Source organism: Thalassophryne amazonica, chromosome 1 (assembly GCF_902500255.1).
Source record: "Thalassophryne amazonica chromosome 1, fThaAma1.1, whole genome shotgun sequence".
NCBI classification, from domain to species: Eukaryota; Metazoa; Chordata; class Actinopteri; order Batrachoidiformes; family Batrachoididae; genus Thalassophryne; species Thalassophryne amazonica.
This window is the reverse complement of record NC_047103.1, coordinates 134766675-134786953: the sequence shown is the minus strand read 5'-3', so window position 1 is coordinate 134786953 and position 20279 is coordinate 134766675. Positions and strand designations below refer to the sequence as shown.

Here is a 20279-nt window from a genome sequence, read left to right as displayed (position 1 = left end):
AGAGTGTAGAAAAAGGAATAATCAGGTTTCTAATTTAATTTAACCAGGTTAGCCCCACTGAGATTGAGCAGGGGTGGCGGCCAAGTGGTTAGTGCACTAAGTTTCAGTGTAGAAGGTTCCCGGTTCAAATCTCACCCCTACCACAGTTCTCCATGTCATGTGGAGTTGCCTTAGGAAGGGCATCTGGCGTAAAACTTGTGCCAATTCAACAGGCAGATCCACCTCAGATTTGTTATGGTGACCCCGAGTGCAAAACAAGGGAGCACCTGAAGGGGCTTACTTAGTCCCATGGAGATCGAGATCTCTTTTGGAAGGGAGACCTGGACAATTATAAAGTTTCCAATTCACCTAACCTGCATGTCTTTAGATGTGGGAGGAAACTGGAGCACCCAGAAGAAACCTACAGAAGAACATGCAAAGTCCACACAGATAGGCCACAGGAGGGAATTGATCCCATGACCTTCTTGCTGCGAGGCAAACATGGCCCGTATGGGGAAAAAAACCCGCGACCTTGGCGTTTTTAGCCCAACGCTCTAACCAACTGAGCTAACCAGCCATGGATTATGAGCTCCTAACCCACTACAGCCTGCTCTTACATCTGAAATAAATAGTGAATAGTGACATTGGTTTCCTTTAACCTTAATTTTAATCAACTTTCTGGTATTCATTGGGTGGTATAAGGGTTAAGGCTTGAGACAGGCTGATAAACAGTGAGGCCGGTAATCTCTCTCGGTGCTCTGTAGTGATAGACTGATAATTGGGCAGGGTCAATTATTGGCCAATGCCGATAATTGGCATGGCCAATGCTCAGCCAATTATGGGTCTAACCCTAGTTAAGGCACCATCTGATGTACTGAAACCTCTTGTCTGCAGTGACCCCGGTTCAATTCTTGTGTTGAGCAACCCTTTCTGTAGGTCATTTTTCATAATAGTGTAATTTAAAAAAACACATGAAATATCATTAAATTAATTTAAAATTAACATATTAAAGCAACATAAATATGTTGGTCTTTTGGAGGCCCCTGTTTTTTTCAAGGTCACCACATTTCCAGTTGAAATAGACATTGGGATTTGGCACAAATTTTATGCCAGATGCCTTTCCTAATACAACTCCAGGTTTACCTGGCGAAACAGACACAGTCCCAGAGCTTATCTTCCTGGGTAGGTCCCAATTTACCTCGGTGGACTGCCCAAGTACAGCCTATGAACAGGAACCACTAACTTTACAAATCAAACATCTGAAAGCAATTCCAGAAGTTGAGCCATTTTCCTATAGATTGGCATGGGGCTGGAAATTTGACCTTGACCTGTAACATTTATTGTTGACTGATTGTAAATAAGTGATTAAATAAACAGAAAGAGCTTCCCCACCTCTTCTTCCTAATATAGCTATAAAGTTTGATCTAAATCATAAATTTCAGGCAAATCTAAAATCCATTTAAAGACTATGACAGAGACCAAGGCGATGACAACAGCTTAAGCTTCTTGCGGTGTAGAAATAAAGAGCCGTTTCTATAGTGATTGTCCCAAAATCATTTCTTGATAAGAAAACACTGTACTTAGTGCAGCACAGTGGCTTAGTAGTAGTTTGCACGGTTTCCTCACAGCAAGAAGGTCTTGGGATCACGTCCCGCCTGGTCCTTTCTGTGTAGAGTTTGCACGTTCTCCCTGTGTTCACGTGGGTTCCTCTGGGTGCTCCGGCTTCCTCTCACTTCCAAAGACTAGCTCATGTGAAATAGTGACCAGTGGCGGCTGGCCCACAGGGGCGCCGCCCTCCCAGATGTGGAGGGGAAAAATTATAAAATGTATTTTTTAAAAGTATTATCAATGTCAGTTTTACTTAATAGGATGTGCCTACATGTAATCTGAATTAGTAAAACAACATTTCCACCAACTGACTCTCATTCAGCTGTGCATTTCCACTGACAGAAGTACAGAACATATCATTTCTTGTCTTGGGCGTTCACTCATCTGCCCCTTAAGTGCAGCAAAACGTCCAACTGTGTATGTTGCTAAGCAGATTAATAAATATTTGGCCAACCAGCATCGCCAAATTTAATGGCTTGTGGCAGAGGTGAGACAAAGTCACCATCAAGTCACTTTCAAGTTATGAATCAGCAAGTCCCAAGTCAAGTCTCAAGTCAGAATGACCACCAATTGTTTGCAAGCTGACTTGAGACTTGACTTGGGACTTACAGATTGATGACTTGAGAATGACTTGACAGTGACTTCGTCCCACCTCTGGCTTGTGGGCACCAGAACTGGTGCCCATGGGGCCAACTGTGTGTGGTTGCTAAGGAAATATAATAAATATTTGGCCAATCAGCATTGCAAAATTAAATGCTTGTGTCACCCGTAGATTTATCAAAGTGCTGCTGTTTTTGGCGGAAACAGAAACCCCACCAACGTTTGGGTTATATTTATTTTTTGTCTTGTGTTTTGCTGGAGTAAGTTGAAGAACTTTGGGACTTTACGATTGCTGCTCCTCCTGGCCATTATGTCCTCGGAGGTTTTCAGCTGCGGACTGACTCACCTTTGTCAGTCCGCAGCTGAAAACCTTGTAAATCCTAACAGCTCATCAGGTGAGCTGAAGAGCTGTTAGGATTTATTCCCAAATGTTGCTCCTGGTGTGGAAATTAGGATGAAAATTTAAGCTAAAACGAATGAGTGGTGTTTGTTTCTTTGTTTTAGGGGGTCAAAGCTGTGATCTTTATTGGTATAGCGGACCAGTTATAACGGTTAGGGGGAGACCGGGGCTGTTTGTAACAGTGTCCAAAGCTGCAGCCATGCTGGCAATTTTATTTCAGTTTACATGTAATGAGGATCAGCCCACAGAAGTGAAATATTCTTTGGAGTATTCCACAGTCTAAACGAATGATTTGCTCAGTTTATAAAAACAAACAAAAAACCTAAAATAGTAATTTACATGTTTTTAAGAAATTCTAACTCAGCCAGTGAGTATATACAAGACACTTACAGTCAGACTAACTAAAGTTTAGCAAAGAATTTAATTAAGTGGCTTTGTATAAATGGTTAAAATTAACCAATTTAATTTAAAGATTTTGGTGTTATTAGTTAGCCAAATTATTTAATTTAAGTTATTCTAGCTCCTTTATTTTGCCTCCATTCCACTCAGTAATGTTCATGCAAAATATTACCTCAATTTTCTCTCACACACACACACACACACACACACACACACACACACACACACACACACACACACACACACACACACACACACACACACACACACACACACACACACACTCCCTCTCTTTCTCTCACTCACACACACACTCCCTCTCTTTCTCTCACTCACACACACACTCCCTCTCTTTCTCTCACACACACACACACACACACACACACACACACACACACACACACACACACACACACACACACACACACACACACACACTCCCTCTCTCTCTCTCACACACACACACACACACACACACACACACACACACACACACACACACACACACACACACACACACACACACACACACACACACACACACACACACTCTCTCCTCTTTTTTAGACGGCGGTGTGAACATTGTAATATGTACTTAATGTTCTTTTATCATTTGAGGATTTTTTCCATATTTTGAAAGAGTCTAAATTTGACGGTATTTTCTATTCTGTTGAGGTCTGTGTCACTGTGAAACCCGTGATCTGTGATTTTTTTTTCACCAGCCGCCACTGATGTTGACTCTAAATTGGCCGTAGGTGCGAATGTGTTTGCCCCATGACTGCCGGGATAAGCTACAGCTCACCCCCCCCCCCCCCCCCCCCCCCCCCCAAGGTGACCCTTGATTGGAGTTAAGTGCCTATAGAAAATTAACATTGTACTTACACTGAATCTGTTCATGGACCACCAGGGCAAAGTGGTCAGTCTCCAAGATACGGGACAACTTCCCCAAATTGTCAGTCAGACGGATCTGCAAATCATAGAGAGAATAGTGAGATAGATTGTTCGTGAATTAGTAAGGTCCCATCCACACAGCAAAGCTAAATAGACGACAGATGGCTGTGGTGAATGTTGGTATAAATGAATGGAGCACTGTGATGCTAATAAATTAAGTGTAGAAAGGACTTTCAGCTTTTAAAGTGTTAATTTTTTTTCTTCTTGTTGGTTGTGGGACAAGTGGCAGCAGGCTGAGAAATGCAAATAGAGCAGACAAACACCAAGGGACTTCTTTAAAAACACCATTTATTCTTTCCACAATAAAGATTTAAAAGTATTTCCAGATGTCTTCCAAAACAAGCGCTTCTTATGTAGATAAATTTTTATGAGCCTGTTTTTATGAATCCAGTTGAAATGACAACAGGTAAGATTAAGACTACATATACTCAGTGTTTGACTGGCTTTAATTATTTGAAACGTCACAGATGTTATACTGCACCTGTGTATTTGTGTACCATCCTGAATAAAGATATATTTTATTATTATGATGCCACTATGTAGTGTAGCGTTAGCTTCTGCTGCTACAATGATTAGCGCTTACACATCTCAGTTTTCTGTGGAAGTGTGACAGAGCCACATATAGGCCTGGCACACTACAGCATTTTTGGTTGTTTTAGCCTTTTTTGTGTGTAGATGCTCATAAACCTTGAAAGAGTGCTGTGTTTACGGAACACTATTTAAAAACGACAAAGATCATATTGGGAAAGTTTGGAAATGTTTGGAGGAAACCAGGCACCATCCCTACAGTGAAGCATGGTGGTGGCAACATCATGCTTTGGGGATGTTTTTCAGCAGCAGGAACTGGAAGACTAGTCAGGATTGAGGGAAAGATGAATGCAGCAATGTACAGAGTCATCCTGGATGAAAACCTGCACCAGAGCACTCTTCACCTCCAACTGGGGCAACTGTTCATCTTTCAGCAGGACAATGACCCTAAGCACACAACCAAGATATCAAAGGAGTAACTTCAGGACAACTTTGAATGTCCTTGAGTGGCCCAGCCAGAGGCCAGACCTGAATCCAAATGAACATCTCTGGAAAGATCTGAAAATGGCATCAAATGGAAAGTGGCTATAGACTGACACTCCCCATTCAACCCGATGGAGCTTAAGAGGTACTGCAATGAGGAATGGGCAAAACTGTCCAAAGATAGGTGCACCAAGCTTGTGGCATCATATTCATGAAGACCTGAGGCTGTAATTGCTGCCAAAGGTGCATCAACAAATTATTGAGCAAAGGGTGTGAATACTTGTGTACATGTGATTTCATAGTTTTTTATTTTTAATAAATGTACAGAAATTTCAAAAAAAACTTTTTTCATGTCGAAGTACCAGTTTGAGGTGAAAATGAATGTGTTCCATAAGGCTGTAACATAACAAAATGTGGAAAAAGTGAATCGCTGTGAATACTTTCCAGGTGCACCGTATGCTGTCAGACATGACAAGACAAAAATAAATATCTCCAAATACACTACAACAACTGTGTTTTACCTGCTTGAACTGTTTGTAGATAACTTTGCTGACTGGGTCTGACAACTTTATCTTTCCTGCCAGCACATAGGCCAACATGTTGCCTAAAGTCACCATTCCCAAGATTAACCTGCCAATAGAAACACAAATGTACAGGGGTTGATGATCCTACATTTCAGGAGTACTGCAAGCACTTACTTAGTTAGTTGCAACTAGGGATGCACCGATCCACAATTTTTCACTTCCGATCTGATCCAGAGCCCTGTTTGCTTGCCTTAGTTTTATAGATTAAAGAGAAAAGACAGCACTCTGTCCCTGTCTCCTCCCTTTCTCTCTCTCTGCCTGTCTCTCGCTCTCTCTTTCTCTCTCCCTCCATCTCTCTCTTTCTTCTCTAACTGTTTAAGTGCTGCGCAAACTTTGAACTTTTGGTAAACACAACACGAAGCCTTTCAACTGTAAAATAAATATAATCATCAACGCTCATGATTTTAATGGATTAAAGGATTTTAATGGAGACTTTTTCCCTTTCAACGGACAGAATCTCTGTTTGCTGTCCTCCTCGACTGCACGCAGACCTGGCGTTTTACAGCATCAGGACAGAAGCGGCTAACTTTTTAGAACACATTTTCAGCAACAATTCAGTTAATTTTTTGGAAAATCCGTGCTCGACAAACAGGCAATTTGAAGCCGAGAGCCGGGCAGAAATTTGCAGCTAACCGCAGCTAGAACACTGTGGAAGAGAGCGCTCTCAAACAGCCTGGCTTCAGAAAACCTCCCTCTCCTCCTCCCGCTCAGCAGTAAACAAGCAAAGAGTAAACAACAGCAGTTAAGAGGATTCTCAGTGGCTCTTCTCCGGTATTGGAAAATGTCGTGGGTTGGACTGGTATTTTCCGATACGTGAATTACGTTGGTATCTGCACCCGATACCCATCCAGGATCGGCTCGGTCCCATCCCTAAATGCAACATAATTGAAGCAGTAAGTGTAGTTGTTAATAGTATTTCAACAGTTTTGGTGGCATTTCCCCACTTCAAGAAAAGCATCTTGACACAAGTGTTTTATGGCTTGTTCTTGTTTCTACAGACAGACACCCACCCAGCTTCATCGACCACTGGTGCCTGGTCAAAACCATTGTCCTTGAGGATTTTGATAGTGTTCTGACAACTGACTGTTGGCAGGACGGTAAGTGGAGCAGACAAGTTCAAGTTCTGCAGCTTCAAGTTCCACCACCTAAGAGAAAGTGGAGGGGGCACTTGTAACAAGTACTGCAATGTAGAGGTGACCAGTTATGGGAATAAACTCTTTTCAAGGTTTAAAAAAGAACAACAACAACAAAAAAAAACAATCTTACCATGGCTTTTTCACCATGAGGTCCTTCTCCATCAAGAAGCCCTTCTGGAACATCCACTTATCACTGAGGAATTTAGACCTTGAAATAGATAAAGTATCAATGTCAAATTTGCCCCCTTCGTAAATACACAGCGATGACAGATAAGTAGACAATGATTTTCAGATCAACCAACCACTTGCCATCATCTCAAGGCCCAGTTAAGACAGAGTTATTACAAATACAAGTCAGATTGGAACTGAATGCAAGCACTGCGGCCATGCATTGCTCCATCACCCATGCTACCAAACCACCTTGGGTCTGGATGATAGCTGCTGAAATGGACAATCGGTCTATCCCCAACACTTGAACCCTTGATCTGCTGGAGCCAAGTGAAACGTGCTCATCTCCTAGGGCTTCTGCAACCACAGAGGTCCTCAACACTGAGGCACACATGTACTGGATCACACCCAGAGAAACATAATACTTAGCCAAAATGTCAAAGCTTCTCATAAGTCACAAATAGAATAATAGTTAAACACATTACCTTTGTCACTTTTGCAGATACCACTCTAGTTTACATGGTGCTAAATCTAGAGATTTAGCACCATGTAAATTGTGATGTGTGAGCCTGCGCAAGGGAGGATATATATATATATATATATATATACACACACACACACACCCACACACACTGTATGTATAGTTGGACCCTGCATTATGTGGCCACTGTCATGACAGAGACCCATGAGTTAATGCTGTCCAAGCCTACTCAAAAACCAAGTGTTGTTTTTTAACACCACAATGGGGGTTGACATAAATTCATGTCTGCTGTGAAGTTGAAACTCTGGGTCCTGTGCAATTGAGGCCGAGATGTCAGGGAAGAGCCTACGTCGTCACAAGATTACTGACAGAGGTGTTTGGTGATGTGATACCTTTGCAGGAGAAGGAAAGACAAATTTTGTGTTCTGGTGCTTCCTGTGTTATTGTATGGTCACCAGAGTTGGATGCTAAGGAACTTTGGTACTACTGTGGGTGTCTTGAGAGAATCCTTGGTTACTGGCAGACTGACCATATCAACTGAACGGTAACTTTGAGAGACTTAAGGGAGTCATATCAATTGCAAGATGAGGAAAAGTTTCATACCAACATGTTTGATACAGCAGTGCCTTTTTCTGGGCATGATGCAGCACACAGATGCCTCGGTGTTGAGGAACCTACCAAGTGAAAAAGGCCAAGTGGGACAGCCACGTTTCACTTGGCTGTGGCAAATAGATGGTTACTTTCAAGAGGTAGGTATGGGCCAGTTGTATGTCTGGGTGGTTACAATCTAGGACCCCGGGTGGTCAGTGGTGTGGAGGATACAGTGATGATGCTGCACATGCTTGTCGACCAGACAACAGAAAAATACAGTTTGTAGCACTGGGTAAATGTGAATCCATACATATAGTTCCGGACTGAGTCTGGCAGGATAACCACACAGCGCTGGCCCTCTTTCAGATCTTTTGCAACCTTCACTGCTGCTGCCACGGCACTGCCAGAACTGCCTCCTGTTAACACAGCAAAAAGTGGTTTGGCATCAACAGAATATTTCTGTTAGTGTTTGCAGGAATACAAGAACTTACCACACAGTAGGCCTTCATCTCTGATCAACATACGAGACATATTGAAGGACTCCTTATCATTGGACTTGTACCATGTGTCAACTACCTGGAGAAACGCAACAAGAAATCAAGAATTAGCCATTTGTCAGTCAGTGAGGGTATAGTGGCCATAAACGTCATGAAGGAACATCTAATCCAGAACAGTGCAGAAAAGCTACATGGAATGAAAAATCTATTGTATGTCAAATAAGAAAAATTAGTTAAATTGATACTAAAAAACAACAACAAATAAAACCCAAACAAAAAACAAAACAAAAAGATCAGGAATGACATTTTATCAAACAAGAAAATAGAAACAGCAGATGAAACCAACAGATCTGTCGAGGACAGTGGGGATGAAGTCGTAGCCAATGCCCTCCACCTCATACTGGGTTTTGTCTGTCTTGTTAAGATCATCTGGCTCAGCCAGGATGGAGCCTTCTGGGTCAACACCAACAATCTGCACAAACCACAAACAATCTGAAGCTACGCACAGGTTCATTTTTATTTAGTCAGCAGAAAATTAATATAAAAGTAGCTGGTATTTTGCAGCAGATACGATGGCAGAAATGGATGATATACCCCATCAGACTTGTGGACTTACTTTGATGTTGGGACAGCGTTCCTTCAGTTTGCGGGCGATACCCGTAATTGTTCCTCCTGTGCCTGCTCCAGCCACCAATATGTCCAGTTTACCTGTTAGAAGAATTTATAGCTCTGAGGAATTATTACAACCCCAGATCCTAAAAGGTTGGGATGATATTGAGAATGTGTAACACACACACTACCATTCAACTGAATATGAGAGTGGGTCCAAACTTTGACTGGTACTGTATACACACACACACACACACACACACACACACACACACACACACACACACACACACACACACACACACACACACACACACACACACACACACACACACACACACACACACACACACACACACACACACACACACTCACACTCTTTCTTTAATTAAAATTCAAAGTTTGTGGTGCAGGTGGCTGTTTGGTTACACATTGCCACTCTTGCCACGCCCGCCTCTTACTGCTGTGAAAGCAGGTTGAGCACTGTAACTCACTTTCATATGGAAACCATTTTGTAATGATTTAAAATGTGATCTCAGGTTTGTGAAAAGGTAAGATTTTCTGGCTTTTCCTTGAACACTTTTCACAAATCAATCTGAGATCATGTTTTAAATCATCTTAACAGTCACTGGGATAATCTAGTCTTGATTTGACAACTCTAGATGTATTTTTTTAATTGAATCTGGCCTAATGAAGTGTAGACATGAGAAGAAGAATAAAGGGAAATTTTAATTTTTTTTTTTTAATTTACGAAACTCTTCAGACATTTGGAAATAATTTTATAACAATAATGGCCCCATAGTTTAGCTGATATGCGGTAATATTCAATCATTTTTAAATATAATCATGACATTCAAAGACATTTACCAGTAATAAAAAAAAAAAAAAAAACAGTACCAAAAGAAAAAGAAATGAAGTACAACTGATGAACATTCTCATTTCAACAGGTACCACTGATATTAAAAACTGAGCTTGACAGCTGCAGAGCTCAGTTTTAATATTAAAGGGTACAGCGCCATACCATCACACTGCTCCAAGATCTCTTCAGCTGTGAAGTTGTAGTGAGCTAGAGGATTACTCGGGTTACAGTACTGATCCAGGATGTGAGAGTTGGGGATCTCGTTCTTAAGGCGCCATGCCACACCCACATGAGACTCTGGAGAATCAAAGCGAGCACTGGTTGGCGTGCGGACAATCTCTGCTCCGAGAGCTCTCAAAACATCAACCTAAAAACGGAGGGGAGGGTGGAGTGAAATGACAACAAAAGCGCAACAACCCCAGCCCCACCCACACCCATTTTGTGATATCTGTAAATTTATATATATATATAAAAAAGCCCGAACTATGTTTCCTATCCTTTTAAATTCCTTTTATTCATAATGGAACACGTCTCAGCCTCAACTTCTCTAAATTTTGGGTCTGTTAGTGAAGCTTAGGGCTAGTGGCCGGTGATCACCGTAGTATTTTCTCTGCTTTCCTGTTGATTTAATGCTGATGAATTATACCTTAGGCGTGGTTTCTCCGGCCAACCGATTCTGCTCTTTTTCTCTATCTGAGGTGTGTACGGCAATATGTGGGATTGGTGTCTGTGGACAACGGGATGCTGGACTGACCATGAGATGCCATGCCTAAAGCTGATGCAGCAGATGTCTTGATTTCCTGTTTTCTCTTTCTTCAGCTTTGTAAAAAGCTTGTAACTGTATAAATGGCCTATGAAGTGGGCCACCCCTCTGAGTCTGGTCTGCTTGAGGTTTCTTCTTCAATATATCTGAGGGAATTTTTCCCTTACCACTGTCCCCCCGTGTGCTTGCTCTAGGGGTTGATAAGGTTAGGCCTTACTTGTGTGAAGCACCTCGAGGCAGTGTTTTTGTGATTTGGCGCTATATAAAATGTAATAAATTGAAACTGAATCTGATCAAATCAAATGCAACTAATCACAATTTAGTGTTTAAAGTTGATAAAGATTTTGTTTTTCCGCACTGCTTTCCTCATAGATGTGTGCCTTAATGTAGCACTGCCACTAGATGGTGAGCCTGTCATGTTTATGTTCTCCTCACTCCTGGATGTAGCATTTTTCATCAATTATATTATATTTCATGTATACAGTATAGCTAAAAATGGACTGGGCACCTTTAATAAGATAAGATAAACTTTACTGATTCTACAGCGGAGAAAATCACTTGTTGCAGCACCAAGAGACGTACAGTAGTAAAGAAAAAGAAAAATACTTATATTCAAGAAAGGTGACCAAAGTATATTGCAATGTTTGCTGGTGGGTGCATAAATACTGATGTAAACAGATTATATGAAAAATACAATATAGTGAGTACAAGTATGTATTGCCCAGGATAAAATTCAGAGTTGTGCATGTAATAAGGCACAAAAGTTGACAGCAGATGTAGTTGATAGTGCAAAATAAGCAAGTGATTACGGCGCTAGAGCATTCTGAGGTATTATACAGTCTGACTACATTTGGAAAAACCACCTGCGGAGGCTTTGTTTTACACAGAGGCTGCAGCAATCTATTACTGAAGGAGCTGCTTAAGGCTCCCAGTCTCATGTAAAGGGTGAGAAGGGTTGTCCATAATTGACGACAACTTATTTAAAATCATCCTCTCACCCACCACGTCTATGGGGTCCAAAGTGCATTTAACCCCCTACCACCCGCTTCATTTTGGCTTGTCAGTATCTCATGAAGAAAAGTGAAATTTCCCATCGATGGGATATACAGGCTTACAAAGGGGTTAAAAGACAGAGCCAGCCCTTCTGACTAATCTATTAAATAAATGGACTGCATTTATATAGCGTTTTCCATCTGCTGCCATACAAGGTACTCACTACACACCGGGAGCAACTAGGGGATTAAAGACCTTGTCCAAGGGCCCTTAGTGATTTTTTGAACTGAGGATCCTCTGGTCTCAAGCCCAATGCTTTAACCACTAGACCATCACATCTCCAAAGTCTCTTCCTGTCCCTCTCAGAACTTCCATAACCCCAGCATCAAGTATGGCTGATGCCACTACAGAGTCATAAAGGTTTTTCAGTGGTACCCTGCACACAGCAAAGGACCTCAGTCTCCTCAGCAGGTGAAGGCAACTTTGGCCCTTCTTGTACAGGACATGTGTGTTGTGTGTCCAGTCTATTGTTAAGGTGAACACCCAGGTATTTGTACTTCTCCACAATCTCTATGTCCAAGCCCTGAATGTTCATAGGCACAATCTAATGTAATGCATAGTGGTGCTGGTACACATCCACGTGTATGTAGCTGAGTGATAGTTTCAGTTTGACAGAGAACTCACCTTCTCCATGCTCATTTTCTCAGGCATGACTATGATGCAGCGGTAGCCTTTCACAGCTGCAGCTAGGGCCAATCCAATACCTAAAAAGACCGTCTGAGTTTATGATTTATACACTGCTACTTAAAAAAGTGAAGTACTTCTAACAGCAACACAAACAACAGTGGTTACTAACAACAACAAAATTCCCTCGTTTGGAAAGCAAAGACAATTCCAGCTGAAGTCTGACTAACAAACTAGGGCACAGTTTTGAATAAGATTTTGTGAAGTCAGTTTTAGGAGTTTAGAATCAACAATGACAAAACAGAGCATACATTTGATGTTAAGCAGCAAACTTTTTCAGTAGAGAGAATAAGCCATTTACAGAGTTCTTTTTGCCTCATACAATAAACCTAATTGGGCCATTAGCTTCTGCTTGTTAACATGGTATTTGCATTATAAATAAATGTGAGTGAAATGATAACCCCCCCAAGCATCTAATAAGAGTTGTAATTAAGTGGAATTCTCCTTTATAAACATTGTTGTTACATTTCCACACCCAGGTAATTGCCAAGGAGATGAATATACCATATTTTCTGTAGTATATCAGTTTTTATAAACAAAAACAACAATAAAAAAAACTAGTTTGGGAGGCCCTACAACCTACACTCCAGGGTGGCTTATATACACCAACATGAGAAGAAAAACAAAAAGAACAAAATCACAACATCAAGTTTGTTATAATTATTTATATTTGACTTTCCCAGGAATCAAAGCACTAAACAAAATAAACAGCAATAATAAGAGAATAAATGACAATACCATAAGTGGTTTGGGTTAGTCCTGACTGTTCCACACAAAATTCTGCTTGATGCGCGGGTGGGCGTTTGCATAAACTTGGCCAAATATTATGTTTGTCAGACAGCCCATTTCAATAAAATGTCTGATTTCCTTACAAATAAAGAATAAATCACCTGTCTGTGTTTGTTTGTTTTTTTCCCCCTATCGTTTAGCCATTTAATAAATGTGTTACTCGTCAGTTGATGTCTGGTGCAACAAAAATAAATGATTTACTTCACTGAATCATTTTGCACAGTGTTTATATTAAAGCAGAAAATTCTGGCATGACATCAACACTAAACATTGTGAAAACAATTTTTTATGCTTTTTACAATATGCTGGAGGTCACAGAATTTATTTATTTTAGGTGGGCGTTTCATAAACTTTAATTAAAGTTTATGGGCATTTAACCAACTTTCTGTCTGGCCCTTTTTCACCTCTGCAGCAAAAGAAAAGAAAATGATGTGCACAGTCAGTTTTCAATGTTAACCACACGGACAATTTACTTTGCCGGAACATTTTGCACAGAGTTTATATTAATGCAGAAACCTCTGGCTCTCATGGAATTTTCAAAAAAGTTCCTACCTGTTTAAATTCAGGTGACTTTGTGTTTGTTGCTGTCTGAACATGCATAAAACCTTCTGACAAACTTTGCAGACATCAGCTGACAAGGAACTACTAACTAAAAGATACATCTTGAGATGCACTGGGACATGCCTTCAGTGATGTTCTGGAGCTCATCGGACATTTCGGGTCTTTCAACATCATACGCCCTCCCTCCGGCGACCCAGCAAGGGTTGATCAGACTCTGGCTTGTGTCCCAGTAGCATTTGCCCACAGATCGCTCCTCCTGATCCAAAGCCATCTGGAGGCTCTCTCTGCTGCCTCCATGGTGGACTTGATGGCCTTCCTTTTTGCAGCCCCTGTGATACCAAGCAGCGATACACCTTGCATAGTGAGCAGCCAGCAAAACCCCTGCACCCCACTTCAATGGGCTGGCAGTGTGCTTTCCAGCCTCTTCTTTGGCACTGTTTGACCAGCTCCTGGTACTTTGATCGTTTTCGCTCATTTGCCTCCACTATGCGATCCTCCCAGGAAACTGTCAGTTCAATCAATAGCACCTGCCTTGAGGAAACTAACGAGAGCACGATGTCTGGCCTCAAAGCAGTTGTTGCAATATGGTCTGGGAACTTCAGCTGTTTGTCCAAATCCACTCGTAGATCCCAGTTCACTGCTGAGGTGAGAAAGCCGGCTGCAGGTTTGGGGTGTGACTACAGCTGCTCTCCAGCCCCTGACGAAAGTGATGCTCCTTTTGCCCTGTTTTTTGGTGCTGTTGTTTTTATCCACTGCTTTAGAGAGAGTCTCTGCAACAGACTTCAGCACCTGGTCATGCCACCACCGGTATCGGCCCTCTCCCAAGGATATCAAGCAGCTGCTCCGAATGTGTTCCAGAAAGTCTCTCCTGGAGAACAGCGCGCAGGCTGGAGAATCACCCATGCACCAGAGGTGGAGATTGGATAGGCTGGGCAGGACATCATAAACGGCTCGAACCATGAAGCTGATGCACTGGGGTTCTGCCCGCTAGATCACCGGCCAGGAAGCCTTCCTCTCCAGCACACCCTCCCATCTTGTACATGCTCCTTGCTGTTGCATGCCCACCATCCTACTGGCCCGTTCCTCGACTCCTAAGCGCACCTATTTCAGGACTAGCTGGCGTTTGTCCTTGCCGTGTACCTTCTCAGAGTGGCTGAGGAAATGTTCCTAGCCCTGCACGTCCCTGAGTCACCATTCCCACTAGAGCCCTGTGCCTCAGCCGAGACTCTGCGACCTCCAAACTCTCCTGAGCCCTCCACTTCTTGGCCTTTCGTACCATGATGCCACTCTCGAGTCCTTGGAGTCCCGATAGAGCAAAGCCTCTCTTGTGCGATAAACCCTGAACTCCTCGTTGAGGCTGCTGAATGGCAGCTAGAGTTTGTTTCTTCCCATACAGCGCGGCACTGCAAATACTGCGTGGAAAGCCCATCCATCTACGGAGGTAGGCGCTTATCTTCCTCTCCAGTGTCTCTACTGTCGACAGGGACACCTCATACGCTTCTTTACTGTGAGCTAGCCACATTGTCACAGAACATTTCCCGTTTCTTGCACATGGAGTTTTCACAATAACAGCACAGGACAAACTGATTACGTCCTCACAAGTCGGACACAAAAAAGGAGACAAACATCGTGAAAACAAATTTTTTGCATTTTACAATATGCTGGGGGGGGGGGGGGGGGGTGTGTGTCACAGAATTAATTTATTTTAGGTGGCCGTTTAATAAACTTTAATTTTAAAAAAAATTTAATTTCATGTGAGTGTTTAACCAACTTTATTCTAAAAGGGGTGGACAGATGTTCAGCTCTGCGCTCTCAGAGGCATGAATAAGGTGATAAAACGCACACTGCAACAATATATAAAAATTCCAAATGAAAGAGCTCATAATACAGAAAAATGTGCGACATACGCTGGCGTGACATGCATGAATCCCCCCTTCAAGAGGCATTTACGGACAAGTACAATGTATACTTTGGATAATAAGGCAAATTATTTTGCTGAATTTTCCTCCTCATTGCACAAAGTGGTAGTACAAAGTTTGAAAAACAAACGTGACAGTCCAACACAGCTTATGGGTTTTTTCCTCCTCTTCATGACTTTTTTTTTTTTTTTTTTTACAGACAGGAGTAATACTCTGGTGTGACATACAATACTACAACTCCTGGCAATAATTATGGAATCACCGGCCTCGGAGGATGTTCATTCAGTTGTTTAATTTTGTAGAAAAAAAGCAGATCACAGACATGACACAAAACTAAAGTCATTTCAAATGGCAACTTTCTGGCTTTAAGAAACACTATAAGAAATCAAGAAAAAAATTGTGGCAGTCAGTAACGGTTACTTTTTTAGACCAAGCAGAGGGAAAAAAATACGGAATCACTAAATTCTGAGGAAAAAATTATGGAATCATGAAAAACAAAAGAAAGCTCCAACACATCACTAGTATTTTGTTGCACCACCTCTGGCTTTAATAACAGCTTGCAGTCTCTGAGGCATGGACTTAATGAGTGACAAACAGTACTCTTCATCAATCTGGCTCCAACTTTCTCTGACTGCTGTTGCCAGATCAGCTTTGCAGGTTGGAGCCTTGTCATGGACCATTTTCTTCAACTTCCACCAAAGATTAACAAATTGGATTAAGATCCGGACTATTTGCAGGCCATGACATTGACCCTATGTGTCTTTTTGCAAGGAATGTTTTCACAGTTTGGCAAGATGCATTATCATCTTGAAAAATGATTTCATCATCCCCAAACATCCTTTCAAATGATGGGATAAGTGTCCAAAATATCAACGTAAACTTGTGCATTTATTGATGATGTAATGACAGCCACCTCCCTAGTGCCTTTACCTGACATGCAGCCCCATATCATTAATGACTGTGGAAATTTACATGTTCTCTTCAGGCAGTCATCTTTATAAATCTCATTGGAATGGCACCAAACAAAAGTTTCAGCATCATCACCTTGCCCAATGCAGATTCGAGATTCATCACTGAATATGACTTTCATCCAGTCATCCACAGTCCACGATTGCTTTTCCTTAGCCCATTGTAACCTTGTTTTTTTCTGTTTAGGTGTTAATGATGGCTTTCGTTTAGCTTTTCTGTATGTAAATCCCATTTCCTTTAGGCGGTTTCTTACAGTTCGGTCACAGACGTTGACTCCAGTTTCCTCCCATTCGTTCCTCATTTGTTTTGTTGTGCATTTTCGATTTTTGAGACATACTGCTTTAAGTTTTCTGTCTTGACGCTTTGATGTCTTCCTTGGTCTACCAGTATGTTTGCCTTTAACAACCTTCCCATGTTGTATTTGGTCCAGAGTTTAGACACAGCTGACTGAACAACCAACATCTTTTGCAACATTGCGTGATGATTTACCCTCTTTTAAGAGTTTGATAATCCTCTCCTTTGTTTCAATTGACATCTCTCGTGTTGGAGCCATGATTCATGTCAGTCCACTTGGTGCAACAGCTCTCCAAGGTGTGATCACTCCTTTTTAGATGCAGACTAACGAGCAGATCTGATTTGATGCAGGTGTTAGTTTGGGGATGAAAATTTACAGGGTGATTCCATAATTTATTCCTCAGAATTGAGTGAGTCCATATTTGTTTCCCTCTGCTTGGTCTAAAAAAAGTAACCGTTACTGACTGCCACATTTTTTTTTCTTGATTTCTTATAGTGTTGCTTAAAGCCAGAAAGTTGCCATTTGAAATGGCTTTAGTTTTGTGTCATGTCTGTGATCTGCTTTTTTTTTCTACAAAATTAAACAACTGAATGAACATCCTCCGAGGCCGGTGATTCCATAATTTTTGCCAGGGGTTGTAGTAACAGTAGCTGCTACTGTTAACTGTTCTTAAAGGATTTAATAAGCACATATTTTGAAGACTGAACAATGTTAATTTCGACTGCAACACTTAAGGTCACTTTTAATGACTTTGAGGTTAGACAACACAACACAAGGTTTCCAGTTCTGCAGGGTTACAAACCTGTGTTTCCAGATGTGGGCTCAATGACTGTGTCTCCAGGTTTAAGGATTCCAGCTCTTTCAGCGTCTTCCATCATCTGCAAACTGATTCGGTCTTTGACACTGCCGCCTGCGTTGAAGAACTCGCACTTGCCCACTGTAGCACAAATATTTGGACAAGAAAGAAAGAAAGAAAGAAAACATGGACTTCTCTCATGTCTCAATGCCAATTTGTACCGTCATTTATGGGGTCAATGATTCAAAGTGAACAGACACGTAAACTTTCAAATTTGAAAGTTGTATGACTCACATAGTTCACATTTGAGTCCAAATGTTTTGGGGATCTTGTTGAGTTGTACCATAGGGGTATCACCAATTCTATACAGGATGTTTGGAAGAATGGCTGGAGCAGGAGATCTGGAGGAAAGAGAAGGTAGCAAAAAGAGATTCAGTCAAGCTACATAGACAATGGGTTAGTTAAAAAAGATGTCTTCCTATACCCTGCTGGGTGAAGCTCATTTAAATACATGGTCACAACTCAGATTGCTTGGAGGCTCATTTTGTTTTTTTCACAGGTGTTCACTTGTAGGTAGTGGAGCATGTGATGGTATAAACGCATTTTATGCTCTGCGCATTTCTTCATGAAAAATTTGCGTAACTGCTCAAAGCAAGGGATCTGTCAGTTTTCCATCAAAATCCTCTTTTATAGTTAATCTTTCTGTGGCAACAGGCGATAAATCTTAGCCTTAAAAGGAAATGGGGCCCTGGTCAAACAGCACTTGTACAGACTTGATCAGTATTACGCAGCCAAACAAGTAGTTAATTCTTTAGAGAAGAGGGTGTTTTACATTTGAATAACCTGATCTTGAATTTACACGTGACAGCAACATAAACATAAAAAGCTCTCCAGTTTCACCTTGTAACTGTTGGGTGAGGGGAATCTGCTTTGGAGGCCTGCAGACTCCATGTGCAGCGGCTGAGGAGGTCCGGGCGGATCCACTTTCTTTCTGCAGCAGTGTTCTTTGTTGTGAGCTGCATGGCCTGACTCGCTCCGTCAGAGTTGTCCTCTGGAGGCACTTGTTCAACTTCTTTAAGAGGAACGGTGTTCTCACGGTGACTGACTTCTCCGTTTGTGTGGCTGAGCTGTTTGTGTGGGCACACAGAGGCCTTCACACCACTTTCTTCAGATGGGGGAAGAGATGGCATGGCTAATGCTGGGGACAAAATAAAAAATAAAGTAATTAATAAACATGGCAGAATTCAGCAAGCAAAGTGTACATTCTAAAAATAATGATGCTGAGGGACTGAGCATCAAATAACTTGGGAGTACTCATCAACACTAGGTGAAGGAAAGAGGCACATCATATAATAGGAGGGTCAGCTGAAAGGATCTGCCACCAATGTGATTATTTAAAAAACAAAAAACAAACAAGATATCAAAGTGAAACTGGTGCAAGAATAATCCTTTACTTACTGACTAATATTACAACTGTTTTTCATCTGTAAGTTCAGACATGAGTAGGACTGCCTTCACTGATTGTGTGTAATTAGGATGGGTTAAATGCAGTACACAAATTTTGTTGTATGTATGTGCAATGACAAAAAGGAAAAAAATAATTAACATGCATACAGTAGTAGACCCCCCCCCCCCCCCAACACACACACACACACCATAGGTCGTCCACGATTTACTCTGCTGTAGAAAAGTGGGTGCATGATGGGTCCCAAAAATTGAACCAAAAGCAGGTTTGTCAAGAACACACAAGGTGATTCTTTCTTCTGCAAGACTGTCACTGACAATGTCCTGGGTGCATTACTATGACCCAGAAGACAAGCAGAAGTCATACGGATGTCATAAGGACTCACAATGCCCATTTGGACTGTGACGGTCTCGACCTCAGAACTTTTGGAACACGGCAACACTAAACTCCGATCAACATGTGAATGCTTTGCAAACGGTGCAAGTACGAGGTATAAGCTTGAAGCATGTTCATCCTGGAGAAATGCAAATCTTCACCTTGACAATGCTCGCTAGGGCTGCAACAAACGATTATTTGGGTAATTGATTAATCTGATGGGGTTTCGACACGATTAATTGATTAATCGGATTAGCGGGGAATTTTTTAAAAATGTGCCAGGGAAACAATTTTTCTCTCCTTCCATTACTTTATTTAACAACAGAACATTATTTGAAAACTTAAAATATTTGAAAATCAACAAATTGTCAAATGTCCCTTGGCTGTTCAAATATAAGATAATAAAGAATAAAACAGTTTATAATAAAGAACAAAAATAATTATTTCAAATGGCATTGCTTTATCAAAGGGCTGAGTTGCCATAAAACAACATTGAAACATATAAATGTTATAAAATATATGGTGAAAAAAGAGGTATTTTTATTGCTGCAAATGAGCAATTAGCATAACCAGTTAACCATAAAACCTAAATCAAAAACTGTAGCCTGTCTCATTGTATGTGCAACATTCTCTGTATACAGTGGCGGCTGGCCCATAGGGGGCACTCGGGCGCTGCCCTCCTAGATGTGGAGGGGAAAAGTCATAATATATATATTTAAAAAGTATTATCAATGTTA

At 41.4% G+C, this 20279-nt stretch overlaps 1 protein-coding gene and 1 long non-coding RNA gene across 3 annotated transcripts in view; one reads left to right on the top strand and one right to left on the bottom strand.

The window, feature by feature from the left end:
* Positions 1–20279, bottom strand: part of cbsa (cystathionine beta-synthase a) — a 66207-nt gene that overhangs the window by 8274 nt on the left and 37654 nt on the right. The window contains exons 2-14 of one of the 2 annotated variants that reach the window (XM_034175101.1): positions 18603–18900; positions 17997–18103; positions 17709–17843; positions 12314–12393; positions 10036–10240; positions 9022–9113; positions 8752–8877; positions 8400–8484; positions 8219–8324; positions 6799–6876; positions 6543–6677; positions 5470–5578; positions 3869–3953 (exon numbers count right to left, since the gene is read on the bottom strand). In XM_034175101.1, the coding sequence (XP_034030992.1) occupies positions 3869–3953; positions 5470–5578; positions 6543–6677; positions 6799–6876; positions 8219–8324; positions 8400–8484; positions 8752–8877; positions 9022–9113; positions 10036–10240; positions 12314–12393; positions 17709–17843; positions 17997–18103; positions 18603–18892 (1633 nt within the window). In that variant the 5' untranslated portion in view covers positions 18893–18900. Of the gene's footprint in view, positions 1–3868; positions 3954–5469; positions 5579–6542; positions 6678–6798; positions 6877–8218; positions 8325–8399; positions 8485–8751; positions 8878–9021; positions 9114–10035; positions 10241–12313; positions 12394–17708; positions 17844–17996; positions 18104–18602; positions 18901–20279 lie in introns of those variants that run through there. The other variant, XM_034175111.1, reaches the window with a different exon arrangement.
* Positions 885–3956, top strand: LOC117514588. Its single transcript, XR_004561905.1, has 2 exons — positions 885–1670; positions 3835–3956. It is a non-coding gene; the product is annotated as an uncharacterized LOC117514588 (long non-coding RNA).